The following is a 14956-nucleotide window of genomic DNA, read 5'->3' on the forward strand; positions in this document are numbered from 1 at the left end:
TTCTTGGGAGGTAAGGGCAAGAAGATCACAAGTTTGAGGACAGCAAGGGTGAAGTTATTGAGACCTTATCTCAAAAACAACATAAAAACAAGGTCATAGCTCAAATGATAAAATGCTTGCTAGCATGCATGAAGTCCTGAGTTCAATCTTCAGTACAGAAAAAAGAAAAACTTGATAGGCAGGCACTCTTCCAGTTGAGCCACATCTTAGCCTGTTAGTATTTTTTAGGCTCTTTTCAGTACTATCTTTCTAGTACTATCCTCAGACTGTAACCTTCCTATCTACTGTCTTTCTGGATGACAGAACATGTGTCAGAACATAAACAAATCCTTTACCTCAATTTGGCCATATCCAACAGTATCTTATTTGTTGCCAGAATAGCTGGAGGAACATCCATTTTATTTGCATATTTCTGTCTAGCTTCTACCAATTTGCCGTATAACACAGTCTAAACAACAACAGCAAAAAGAAAGAAAGAAATCAACACTTTCTTAAATGTACTTCAACTTCAGCTTTTATTTTTAGAGCTTCAGCTATCACATTTTCCCTTAACATGAAAATAATCTGAACACTATCACAGATTCTTACCTAAAGAACACCTTTTAAAATCCTGTCAACAGAATTTTAAGGATGCAAAGAATACTAACAAAATTCCTATAAACTAACCAACTTTTTATAGAAGATTTACCTGAGCCTCTTGTTCTTGAGCTGAAAGAGCTGGTTCTGCAAGATGGCCACATTTTCCCGGTGACTGCATCATGATTCTAAAATATTTCAAAGAAAATAAGCAATATAAAACTTTTTCTTCTAGTTTAACTTTTCTTTGGCCTACAGAATGAAAATATCTTTCCAAGTCAGTAATGACAGTTGTTCTTCAGAACACCAGAAAGATAATTTGTTACTTAAACATTTTGAATCAAACTTATTTACTAATATAATGGTAAAGTTAAAACTGCAATTTGAATTTTTTATACAATGGGAAACTTAAGAAGAGCATCTGACCAGTCACCAGTGGCTCACACCTATAATCCTCGCTACTCAGGAGGCTGAGATCTGAGCATCTCGGTTCAAAGCCAGCCCAGGCAGACAAGTCCGTAAGACTCTTATCTCCAATAAACCACCAGAATACCAGAAGTGGTGCTGTGACTCAAGTGGTAGAGTGTCACCTTGAGCTGAAGAGCTGAGAGACAGTGCCCAAGACTTGACTTCAAGCCCCACGACTGACAAGAAAAAACAAAACAAAACAAACAAAAAAAAAGAGCATCTGTCCCATCTGAAAGAAAATACTTCTTATCCAAACAAAATATAATACATTTTAGGAGAATGGAAGTATAATCTATGATTCCTACTGTTAAAAAAAACTAAATTTTTGATTGGTGGGAAAAATTAGTAAACATAAAATTATTCAGAACTCTTTCAAAATCAATGAAGTAAATCTAAAGTAAACTAAGTGATTTAGTTTTGGATCCCTCAAGAGAAGAATATGCACCAAATTAGCAATCTTGTAATAAAATGTGCTAGGCAAAATAGTAGATATTCTATAAGAGCCATCTTTCACTGATTAACTAGAAACAGCAAAAGTTATTAAAGTGGAATTGTGTACAATAAACTACATGAATTAGAATTCAAGTAAACTCTTGCTTCTTAGAGATAAGGGAGAAAATATATCTAATATTTAAGAAATGTTGACAAATGTCTTTATTATAAGAATTGAAAAACTATGGTGTAAAATAAGGTTTCAAGGCTAGGCATAGTGTCAAACATTTGTAATACCACCAACAAGGACACTGAGACAAGAGGATAAACTTCAGACTGGTCTGAGCTACACAGAGACACCCTATCTCAAAAAGCTGCTCAAAGTACAATATATACATGTATGAAAATAGTATAATGAAACCCCTTAGATCAATTACTCTACAGTAATGAAAATTTAAAATCAAAAATAGCTGGTCATGATGGCTAACAATTGCATTTCTAGCTCTTTGGAAGGCTGAGATTGGCAGGGTCACAGTTCAAAACTAGCCCAGACAGAAAAGTCTAGGAGATTTGATTTCCAAAATAAACACCAAAAAGCTGGAGGCATGGCTCAAGTTCAGTGAGTACGAGACTTTGAGTTCAAAGGACTGACCAAAAAAAGGGAAAAAAAGAAATAATAAAGAAGTAAGATAGTTTTCATTTTCACATTTATCAAAATCCTACCACTTATATTATATAAACTTGAATGTGAGGAACAATGACAGATCAAAGAATTGGTAATATAATATTAATCGAGAAAATTATAAATTCGCCATAATATAGTAAATATTTACATGAAGAAATGCTTACGAAACTTTTCTTGTACTAGTTATTACATGCCACATATTGAAAACAAAAAAGAAAAGCTGTTTAGGATGGGGAAAGGGATATGGAAAACATCTGTGGATCCAAAGGAGTGTTATTTAAATAGACAAAGCTTTAGAATGAGATATAAATTTACTATAATGTGATATGAATGTAAATATTACCCACTTAGTTTGTGTACATATAAGACATGATACCTTTTTCAAACCCTGTTTCTCAGGTCTCTGGAATTCTATATACATTTTCATAAAGTCAGCCAGTCACAGAGTAACCTTAAAAAGGATATCTCATTTTTCTCTAGCTCAGTTTCCATATTATGACTACAATGTACTTTTTTTTAATATGGTAGAATATATTTCTTGTAAATATAGTAACAGTGTTAGATACTAGAGGCAGAAAAATACATATCTGAAAGCCAGTTTTGCCTACATACTCTTCATCAAGTTAGTAAACTACGTAAGTGTTGATATCTTTAACTACAGAACAGCGGTAGCAATTTTACTCATCCATTAGAATAATGATATTGTATCATTTGTAAAGAAATGGAAGAACTGGAAACAATATGCTCAGTGCAGCAAGTCACGCCCAGAGAGACAAAGGCTGCATGTTTTCCCTCACATGTGGAAGCCAAAATTAGCTAATAAACATATTATGTCGGGTAGCATGCAAATGTATTAGCTGAAATGATGGTAGATTCAAGGGAGATCTTGAATAGTATAACTCCTTAGAAAGACCAAGTTAAAGGGCAACAAAATAAACCCAATAAGCCACTAGAAAAAAGAAGTGGCATTGTGGCTCAAGGAGTAGAACGCTTGCCTTGAGCTGAAGAGTGCAGGGACAGTGCCCAAGCCCAGAGTTCAAGCCCCACAACTGGAAAAAAAAAAAAAAAAGTGAGGGACTGGGTGTGTTGAGCAGGTAAGATTTTTAAAAATATAGCTAACCAAAGGTTGCTCTAAAAAGTAAATGAGTATACATAGTAGTAACTAACCTGTAGCTGATTTTAAGAATTAAATGAGATGTCATATATAAAGTGCCTCGTATTTAATACAAAACATGGCAAACACTAATATTCAAAATCTGTCAGATGTTAAACTAATATTATCATTGTATAAGCTGTTTTAATAATCAGAATATTAGTAGGATTACAATTTAACTTTGACTTCCTTTTGCCAATTCAGTCCAACATGTGAAAATCCTTTGTCTTTAGGAAAGAAAAGTAAATAGTATTTATGTAAATATAGGAAATAAGCATTTAGAGCTCTGTACCTTTTTTCAGAAATGTTACTCCCAGAAGGAATTTTTTCAAGTGCTTTGTAAGAATACATCTTCTCCAAGTTAGACTGCTTTCCAACACGTAAAATCAATTTGAAGAAAATTACAAGTTTAAAAAGCATTTAAATGTGAACAAAAAAAAATCTCATAATGAACATTTTCCCTGACTAATCAGGTCATCAAATAAATTAATTTAAAATAGCTCTTAAATTAGCAACTTCTAAGATTCTTAGAGGCAGTTTACTATATAACCCAATGTCTCATTCTTCTCAAAAAAAAAAGTCTTACAACACACAGCAAGAGCCTGTTATAAAATTGCTTCAAATATATTCTGTGTACTTTAATAAAGCAGAAAAAGGGCACTAGAAAATTTAATCTATCATATTTGTCCATTATCCATGTTTTAATTAGCTAAAAATCTGCCTTTGCAGAAATTCTTACTATCCACGGGTTATCTACATCACAACAAAGCAAAAAGTCTATGTGTAGTTTTAATGAAAATAATTAGAAATGAGGCTAGTTTTAGCCAAGCATTATAATATATTTAAAACTTATTTTTTTCCATTTGTACAACAGTTATACACCATCTTTAATATGTATGTGCTCTTACCTGTCTAGGGCTAATTATAGAAACAACATTCTCTAAATAGCTAAAAAAAAAATACTCCAATTCAAATGAGTCACAAAAAAAGCTTAAAATAATCTAATTCCTTTCTTAAATATTTCAGAACTAATGTTCTATAAATAATATCACACATTGTGTTCATTTCATTTATTTCCAAGTTATACCACTTTTCTCTCTAGGTGGAGATGAATTAAAATATAACATTTTAAATCAGGAGCTGAATCAATAAAGGATGAAATAAATAAGGACCATCTTTTCGAAACACACCTTCTTCTCTGCAGTTAATTCAACTGGTATTTGATTAGAGGAATGCTGTTCAGTGCCTGAAGACAAAGCTTTCCAACTGAAAAAGAGTAAAATTAAATCAGCTCCAAAGTCAAAATGCAATTATCTAATTCATAAATCATCATGCTGCACTTTCAGGAAAGTAGATAAGATTATATCCCCTTTTAAAACTGATGATTTTTAAAACTAATATCTGTTTTCCAAAAAGGAAGAAGTTTGGAAAAAAAAAGGATGCATGATTAATAACATGTAAGGTACTAAAAAGTAAGGAAGTTGCTAAAACTTCTTGCCTTCTCTACACATAAGAAGCAGACAGGGTACATGCATTCTTCTCATTCACCTCATTGCTTCTTAATCAATACAAAAGTAGTTTCTAAATAATACGTTCTTTACTTCCCATCAACCATAAACATGTTATCTTTTTCCCATGGTTCCCTTTCTCTAACAAAGTATGTTCAAACAGGCAACTAACTTCATCTGAGTGGTGTCTGCAAGTTGGTATAACTTAAATCATTGAAACAACAATAGAAACCCAAATGTAAACAGAAAAATGAACCTTGGCAGAAGAAACTTCTTTGGACACAGTTCTTCATTAGGTTCAAGAATAAGTCTCTGAGGAGATCCTTTATTGGCTTTATCAAGCCAATTTCTACCCTATCAAAAGCAAGAAGAATCTTAATGCATAGTGAAAATAAGTTGAAGTTCACAGGTAGATTTCTATAGGGCTTACCTTTTTTGTAAGGATGCAAATCTTTACAAATTTATTACTCCCAGGAACTTCTACCAAGAATCCTTCTGTCATAAGGTGACGGGAAAAGGCTTTCCACCAACTCTCTGTTTCATCCTTGCCAGTGCCAAAAAGCTTGTGAGAGCGGTATCTATCTGCAAGACGCTGAGAACTCTGAAATTATAAAGTTAATCTTTCAAAATAGGTAAAACAGTTTTTATTGAGTTTAAACAATAAATTTTGGCTTTAAGCTGTACAAAATTTTTATAACCTTCTGAATACTCAAAAGAGCAATAAAGAAATAATGATAGAAAAACACATGTTTGAAATTTCTCATTTTGGAAAGCTAAAAATTTGTGATGCAAATAGTTTAACACAGGCAGAACAAGATTATATACTTCACTGAAAAGACATACGACCTTAGAATTTCACAATCTTCCTGAGCATATAATTGAAAACAAAGTATATTACATAAGTAAAAATTAACATATATTAAAACCTGGCACCAGTGACTCATGCCTATAATCCTAGCTATATACAGGGCTGAGATCTGAGGATCAGATTAAGGTCTGAAGCCAGCCTGAGCAGGAAAGTTCAGACTCTTTTTTTTTAAGTGAGTTTTTTATTGTAAAAATACTGTACAGAGGGGTTATAGTTACATGAGCAAGATAATGAGTACATTTCTTATCAAGCATTGTTGCTTCCTCCTTTGTTTTTCCCCTACCATCCCTTCCCTCCCACCTCCACTACACTCCCCCAGCCCTAAATTGTAAAGTTTATTTTTCAACATAGTGTCTTCTACATCTCATTGTTGCAATGGGTCAACCTGTATCCCTATTTAAACATTTTGTTTTTTCCCTTCCCCTCCCCAAATTATACCAACATCAAATACAGTGAAAACAGGGCCTATACCATGGGGGAGGGACATACAAAGCAAAAAAAAAAAAAAAAAGTAATTACATTGTACCTTATAAATACGTTAGAAACAATAGCAAGCAAGAAAGAAAAAGCCACTTATGTCCCTATCTTGGAGTTCACTTTGCTTAACTTCATCTTATCTGGTCATATGTACATAGCTTTTGACCTTTTCTACTTGTCCCAGACATATACTAGTTATTGCAAATAAGGGAAACCACGGGACCTATGTTTCTTTGGGCCTGGCTTACTTCACTTAATACAATTTTTTCCAAGTGTTTCCATTTTCTAACAAATGGGGCAATGTCATTCTTTCTGATGGAGGCATAGAATTCCATTATGTATATATACCACATTTTCTTGATCCATTCATCTACTGAGTGGCATCTAGGCCGGTTCCATATCTTAGCTATGGTAAATAATGCTGCAATAAACATTGTTATGCTGGTAGCTTTAGTATGGTATGTGTATGTGTGTTTTTTAAATCTCTTTTGACCCTTTGGTCCTTTTTTTCTTTCTTTCTTTTTTTCATGACTTAATTTTTCATGAGACTCTTAACTCCCAACTAACCACTCAAGAGTCAGCAGTGGAAGTGTTGCTCAAGTGGTAGAGCATTAGCTTTGAGCACAAAAGCTCTGGACAGCACCAAACCCTGAGTTCAAGACCAAGGAGCAGCATGCGTACGGGACAAATGTGTAGGCTTCCAATAGGAATGGTTAACATATTCTATAACCAGTTTTCTATTAAATCTTAAAAATAAAAACAGACTATTCAAATAGCGCCCAAGCCCAGAGTTCAAGCCCCACGGCCAACAAAAAAAAAGATAATAAATAATAATAAAAGGAACCCTGTCCCTGTGCTCTTCAGATTAAGGCAAGTAATCTACTCCTTGAGCCACAGCACCACTTCCAGTTTATTGGAGTTAATGAGACTCATGGACTTTCCTGCCCGGGCTGGCTTTGAACCGTGATCCTCAGATCTCAGCCTCCTGAGTAGCTAGGATTACAGGCATGAGCCACTGGTACCCAGCAGGTTCAAGCCCCAGTACTAGCACAAAACAAAATGAACCAAATCTCTCTCTCTCTCTCTCTCTCTCTCTCTCTCTCTCTCTGACTTACTGTTCTGGTGAGGAAGAATATCTTCTCAAAGAAAGACACTAACACTGGAATAAAACATTTGTTAAAACAACTCATTTTATCATAAAAGTGCTTACAAAAAAATATCCTAAGAAAAGCCACCTGTCTTCAAAGAGCATCTGATAAAAATCCATATGTTTAAAGGGATATTCAAGAAAAATGGATATGACCCAACTTTAGTAAATGAACCAGACTTGGTAACTCTGGACCCAATTGATAAGGACAATAATAGGGTAAAAGTAACAATGATTGAATATTCCAGATGTCCAAAAATCCCAATCCTACTTTTTCACCATAAATATCCCTGATACTAGAATATTCAGTTCCAATCTTCTCAGGTATGGCTGCACTCATGATTGGGTATGTACTTTCCTTTCTTTTTTCCCCTTTCCTTTCCTTCTCAGCTTCTTTTTTAACATTTTTTTAAAAATTGTGACTCCCAATGTGTCCTAAAATTCTTTTCTGAAACAACATTACAAATTTGGACCCTAAGGGAGACCTTTCCATTTTGGAGAGCTCCCTAGAGGCGCATCAGTTCCAATAACAAAAATAATCTTTTTAATATATATTTTTATTAGAGTGTATTAATTGTACAAATGAGTTTCATTATATTTCTATACATGCATATAATGTACTTCAAATTCACTCCACCTTTTCATTCCCCCTTCTCCTTTTAAAATAATGTTTCATAGGTTTTATCAATCTATTTTCTCTATTTTCAAACATATAGAGAGAGTACTTTGATCCTATTCACACTCTACAGATTCCTCTTTCACCCTCAATCTTCTAGCTGGTTCTCACACCCTAACAGTATTACCTTATGCTGGGGCCATAACAGAGTTTATATGTTTAGGAAGATGTTCCATTTAATCCTGGCTATGCAAATTAATGTCTATGTTTCTGTTTTCTACTCTATAATATTAAGGTCATTGCTTATCATATACCCCAGGGTGTTTAAAGATTTGTATATGGTGAGTTGTTTAGTCAGTTAAAATGAAGTTCGTTAGGCAACACTTTAACTACTTAATTTCTACTCAAACGTGCTTTAAAAGAAAATTTAAATCTACTCACAATTTATGGACAAGCTGCATAAACATTCATACTATTTAGAAAAATCTTGTGTAAGAAAATACGATCATGTACATATATATTTTATGTACATATATATTTTAACTTTTTAAAGAAACTCCAATAGTTCTCAGTTTAAGACACATCATTTTACACATTAAAATTATTTACAAAGAAATTAATTTGTCCTAAATTGGTTAAGGAGAACAATTTGGTAAATTCTCAAAAGAATTACAATTATAATTTTTTGAAGCAATATCCCAATAGGTAAGATCACTGAAATGGAGTATGGGAGGGGGACTTACCTTATTCTCCATACAGTTAAGTGGCACTTTTTTTAAAAGTTTTATACTTTGTCTAGCAAGGGTAGTATAAAATTTCACAAAGGATAAACTTCTTAATTTGAAGACTCCCAGAAGACAATGTCAGTATAAGCAACTTGGTTTTCAAATAATAGGTGAAATTTGATCCCCCTTGTGACCACTTCAAGTTTCCCAGCCTGCTTCAACTTATTTGTTGATACTGAATATGGCGGGATTATACCAAATTAAAACAATATTTTATAAATGACACATTTACAAATGGAATACACAGGTTTTGAAGGGGACAGAAGAAATTTTCACACATCTCAAGCATATTCAAGGTGTTCCCTGCAACCTAAGATTTTCTCAATAAAAAGTATCAGAATCACACAAATACTTTTACTACTAAGTTTCCAATCAAATATGTGATTTAAGAACAAAATCTTAAACTCCTTTCAGTATATAAGAGAAAGAACCAAACAACAGGAGTTTTACACACATTTTCATCATACATCATTAAAAAATGTCACAACTGATGATCCTTTCTACAGAAAATTAAAAAATACACAAAGCATGAGTATTTAATGAATGTTTACCTAAAATTTTTTAATTCCACATACAAAATGAGATTTTTAATCTTTATGTTTTACAGCTGTTTTTATATACTATATAAACATATTTGTAAAATAGCCTATCTTCCACTCTTGATTTATTAAACTAATAACAATATACAATACTTAAATTTGTTCTTCACATTTCTAAATCAAGAATAAACAGTACAGAAAGCTTCTTAGACTATAAATAAACATCAAGTATCAATTCATATTCATAGCTTCAATTTCTTAGCATAAAACTGGCACACTATAATCATTCAAAAAAAGAAAGTTCTTGCTCATGTAATTGTAACCCCTCTGTATGATATTTTCACAATAAAAAAAAGTAATTGGAATTTTACTGATAAATATCCACCAGTAAAACACACACAAAAACAGAAATGAAAAACTTTTCTTAGAATGTTAAACACTTTGATAGGAAATTAAAGGAAGAAAAAAAGAATATGCTGTCATATATTACTACTGAACATAGACATTAACAAAATAATTCCTGAAATAATCTTTTGCACAAAGAATTTATTAGTTTTTGGGCACCAAAAGATACAACTTTGTATTACCAGTCCCCTGGTATAATGAGAGTTAACTTTCCTTAATTATCCTAAAGTTAGTCTGGGGATTCACTCACTTCATTCTCATCTGAGGTGCAGAGCTTAAACAGCAGTGACAGATGTTCAAAACAGCAATGCATAATACACACAGCATTGTCAAAGTATTCAGTGCACAGTTTAGCTAAAACTTCCCATGGCTCAACAGCTCATGTGAAACCAAAGCAACAATCATGTACACAGCAAACCTCTGTATGAGTTGACAGAAAAATAAAAGATCTGTGAAGGTTATTCACAGTTATACTTACAGATCCTCGGAGAAATAAAATTGGAACCCCAATGCCAAATTTTTCCTCTAAGATGTCTACAGCAGATAGTAGCAGGAATGCCTGTCGACCAAAGTCCTTTGATGTCTCATCCAAGTCATTAACAGTGTAGCAATGACTTAAACTAAATAAAAATAACATATACTAAGAAAGTATAAACAAGGCATTTATCTTTAGAAATAAAAAGATGTAAGCTGAGCCAGGTGACTAGTACTTGTAACCCCAGCCACGTGTGAAGTATAAAGGAGGATTGTAGTCCTGGCTGGCTGGCTAAGCCATGGACCCCATGTGAAAACAATAACTAAAGCAAGGGTTTGGGATGTAGCTCAAGTATCAAGAATGATAAGTACAAGGCAAGTACAAGAATGGCAAGTACAAGGCTCTGTGTCCAAAATCAGTATCATCAGAAGAAAAAATGTTATTATTATTATTTTTTTTGGACAGTCATGGGGCCAGAACTCTGGGCTTGGGCGCTGTCCCTCAGCTCTTCAGCTCAAGGCTAGCGCTCTACCACTTGAGCCACAGCGCAACTTCTGGCCTTTCTGCTTGTGGTGCTGAGGAATTGAACCCAGAGCCTCATGCATGCAAGGCAAGCACTCTACTACTGAGCCACCTTCCCAGCCCCTAGGAAAAAAATTAAAAAGAGGTTTAGTGTAACAATTAGCCAAGAAAAAAATATCTCCCACAACAAGTGATTCAGAAATAAGCAGTTTATTACAGACAAGTGTATAAGTATCTAAAATGGGGAATAAATAACAATATAGTCTTACAGAAAGATGTGGTAACTTCCTTTAGTGTGCCAGAAGCCAAATTTCATAGAAGGTACCCAAACCTTAGAAGATTAAAAAAAAGTTCAAAAACAGCTGAGCTGCAGGACTATACCTAGGGAAGCTCCAGCTCATCAGTTATATACCTGTTGAACTTCTGTGCTTTGCTGAAAACAAAAAAACACCCAGTGCCTGCAAGGAAATGGATGGACCTAGAATAAATCATGCTAAGTTAGGTACGCCAAGCTCAGCAAGACAAATGGTACATGCTTTCTCTCATATTCGAAAGCTAGACCTAAAATACATGGGGACATGGTAAATTATACAGGAGTCTAGGCATCCACACACACAGTGAGATACTCGTAGCAATGCCTATGTGCAATTGATCATATAAAATATTTATCAAAATAAAAATAGCAGTGCCTTGCTCTACCACTTGAGCCATGCCCAACTCTTTTTGCTTTAGGTTATTTTTTTCAGGTAAGGTCTTGTACTTTTGTCCAGCCTGGCTTGGGCATAAGCCTCCTACCTATGCCTCCAGCATGTCTGGGATTACAGTTGTGGATCACACTACCCAGCTTGTTTGTTGAGATGGTGTCTTGCAAATGTTTGCCAGAACCACAATTCTCTTGATCTCTACCAACCAAGTAGTTGGGATTAATAGATATGAGCCACTGCACTTGTCCTAAAGTGTTATTTTCAATTTCTATAAACGTAAGAACTTTCTATCAATCAATTGAATTATAGTAAGAAAGTACTTGAGTACCAACTCACTCAGATTTTGAGATAAGCTATAGTCTAATATAAGGGTCAGAAAACTTTTCCGAAAGGACAAAATAGTAAGTATTTTAAGCTTTGTGATAAAGCTTTATAGACAAATAACTCAAGCAGCTATAAGAACATAGCTGTGTTCCAAGGAAATTTTATCTACAAAAAAAGCAGGCAAAAATGAATTTGGCCCAGAAGCCATAGTTTGGCAACCCCAGTTTTAATAATCAGTACCTATATTCACTCCATTATGTTTGAGATGTGTAAATCCTCCTTCAATGCTTTGCAATCAGTGTGCTACAAACTGATTTTATATATGCCAAGAAGTTAATTACCCCAGATAGATCTTAGGGTAATGGACTCTAACAGTTACCCCAGTGTATTGTAATATAATTATCATTTGCTCTAATGGATCATAAAGCAAAAATATTTGATATACACTGCTTTTGTTAATTAGAATAAGGTTCTATATGTATGAATCTGACAGATCAAACTTATTACTAACTTGATCAAATTTTCTATTTCATTAATTTGTGATTGCTTAGCATTACAAATAATTGAACTCTCCTAATTTTATGAATTTATAGATATATTTCAGCTTTTTTGTCAGTTCATGCTTTGTTGCTTTGTGTGTATAGAACGAGTTTGTGTTCTTGGTAATAGAAAACTGTATATACAGAATATCTCTGTCCCTAATGATACTTCAAATTGTTTAATAGTAACACAGCTACACCTACATATACAGGTAATCCTATAGGCATATCATTTGTTTTTATTTTAATTTTCAATTAACATAGTTAAATTGACTATATTTATATAAAAAGTTCTACAAATTTTAACACATTCATATATTCAGATGCAGGGTCATCAAAGCTTAACCACAATCAAAACACAACAAATCCATCACTCCAAATTCCTGCTTTGCACTATCCTTTTGTAAAGATACTATTTCATTCCACTTGGTCCCTGGCAACCACTGTTCATTTCTTCATCCCTCTAGTTTACCTTCACATTTCAGGGAACACCATAATACTATACTGCAAAAAAAGTGCTATTCTTTTAAATGTTTGGTAGAATTTGTTATTCATCTGGGCCATAGAATTTTATTTTTAGAGGGTTATAACAAGGAATTAAATCCTTCTAATGGTTATAAGACTATCTGTTTCATTATATATGTATTGTTAGTTTGGGGTTAAGGAATTGGTTCATTTTATCTACATTATTAAATACATTGAATTTTTCATAGTATGCTCTTCTCATCTTTATGAATGCTCATGAGGACCATAGCAAATTGTCTCTCTTGTTTTTTTTTGTTTTGTTTTTGGTCAGTCGTGGAGCTTGAACTCTGGGCCTGGGTGCTGTCCCTCAGCTCTTCAGCTCAAGGCGAGTGTTCTACCACTTGAGCTACACCACCACTTCCGGTTTTCTGGTGGTTTATTGGAGATAGGAGTCTCACGGTCTCTCCTGCCCGGGCTGGCTTTGAACCACAATCCTCAGATTTCAGCCTCCTGAGCAGCTAGGATTACAGGCGTGAGCCACCAGCACCGAGCCATCTCCCTTGTTTTTCATATTGGTGACTTGAGTCCCTTTTCACTCAGCCTTATTAGATTTTTTTTTAAATCATTTTCATTGACTTTTATCCATAGTAAGTTTTTGGATTCACGATTTTCACTACTTTTACTTTTTATTTCATTTGCATATACTTGTATCTTCATTATTTTGGGGGGGAGGGTCCGGTTGTGGGGCCTGAACTCTGGGCCTGGGCGCTGTCCCTCAGCTCTTCAGCTCAAGGCTAGCGCTCTACCACTTGAGCCACAGCGCCACTTCCGGCTTTTTTCTTTTTGCTTATATGGTGCAGAGGAATCAAACCCAGGGCCTCATGCATGCGAGGCAAGTGCTCTACCACTGAGCCACCTTCCCAGCCCCTCTTCATTATTTTTATCCTTATGCTTCCTTTTGGTTTATTTTCCTCATTTGTTTGCTTCCTAAGGTAGAGCTTATTGATGTGAAGCTGTTGTCTTTTATATTGTTAAGATTTAGTTCTATGTATTTTCTTCCCATATTTTATTATTCATAAATATTTACATTTATATATATTTATATTATATTTTCATTTTCATTTCATTTCATTCAAAATACTTTCTAATTTGCTCAAAGATTTCCTCTTTGACTGGAAGATAAATTAAAAATGCCAATTAATTTCCAAGGATTTGGAACATTATGTTCCTCTTATTGCTTGCTAATTCAATTCCATTATTGTAAAAGAAATTACCCATATAGAATATTTTTACATTTTTAAATGATTTTTACTCAAATAATGATATATGGCCATGCATAATTCAACTGCCCTTGAAAAGAATGTATTTTGATGCTATTGTATAGAACATTCCATAAAAATTAATTACATCCATTTTGTTGGTAATCTTGTTCATTTCATCTATCTTGCTATTTATTTTTTGTCTATTTTATTGCTAGTCTAACAATAACTTCAAAAAGATATTGAAGTTACCAACTGTACTTGTGGATTCCTCTATTTCCCCATTCAGTACTCTAAGTTCTTATGCTCCTAAGTACATGTACACTGAGAATTACATCTTTTTAGTTGTGATGGTTACTTTTATGTATTAAATTATCTAGGCTATGATGCTAGAAGTTGCTTCAGAAGTATTTTGTACATACATATGATTAGCATTTATAGTCATCTGACTTCAAGAAAAAGAAATTACCACCAAAATTTTGTTCAAGTCTGAGCCAATCGATTGAAAGCTTCAGTAAAAAGTGACATGTAAGGAACAAAAAATTCTACTTTAATACCAAGTCTTACATGAGTTTCCAGATTACCTATAAACTGTAAGACCTGCCAATCGCCACAATCCAAGTAGGTAAGCCAATTCCTTAAAATCAGTTCATCACATCACTCTTCACTCTTCTCCCTTGCTTCTTCCTTTCCTCTATCCATCCATTAATTACTGATTCTCCTTCACTGGGAACTCTTAACTGATAAAATAGTGAAATACTTTTATATCACACAAAGTCTTTCTTTAGACCTGGTAATATTCTTTTGCTCCAAACTCTTAATTGCTCAATACTAAAATAATAATTCAACTGTTCTTTAATGTAAATTTTTAAAGGAATATGCTTCCTTCCTTTTGCACAGAATTATACTTGCAGTGGGCTTCTAAGGACATCATGTTAGATGGGTATGTTAGATCCATAAATTGAAACAATCAATTCTGATAATTTTTATCTTAAGTGGTATTCCTGAA

General features: G+C 33.8%; 1 protein-coding gene across 1 annotated transcript in view; it reads right to left on the minus strand.

The window, feature by feature from the left end:
* The window catches only part of Wrn (WRN RecQ like helicase), a 133746-nt gene that overhangs the window by 24427 nt on the left and 94363 nt on the right, over nt 1-14956 (minus strand). The window contains exons 23-29 of the mRNA XM_042701966.1: nt 10138-10279; nt 5253-5423; nt 5079-5176; nt 4508-4580; nt 3607-3692; nt 689-764; nt 336-448 (exon numbers count right to left, since the gene is read on the minus strand). Coding sequence (XP_042557900.1) covers nt 336-448; nt 689-764; nt 3607-3692; nt 4508-4580; nt 5079-5176; nt 5253-5423; nt 10138-10279 — 759 coding nt within the window. The remainder of the gene's footprint in view (nt 1-335; nt 449-688; nt 765-3606; nt 3693-4507; nt 4581-5078; nt 5177-5252; nt 5424-10137; nt 10280-14956) is intronic.

Source organism: Dipodomys spectabilis, unplaced genomic scaffold (assembly GCF_019054845.1).
Source record: "Dipodomys spectabilis isolate Male_0828 unplaced genomic scaffold, ASM1905484v1 ptg000009l, whole genome shotgun sequence".
NCBI lineage: Eukaryota > Metazoa > Chordata > Mammalia > Rodentia > Heteromyidae > Dipodomys > Dipodomys spectabilis.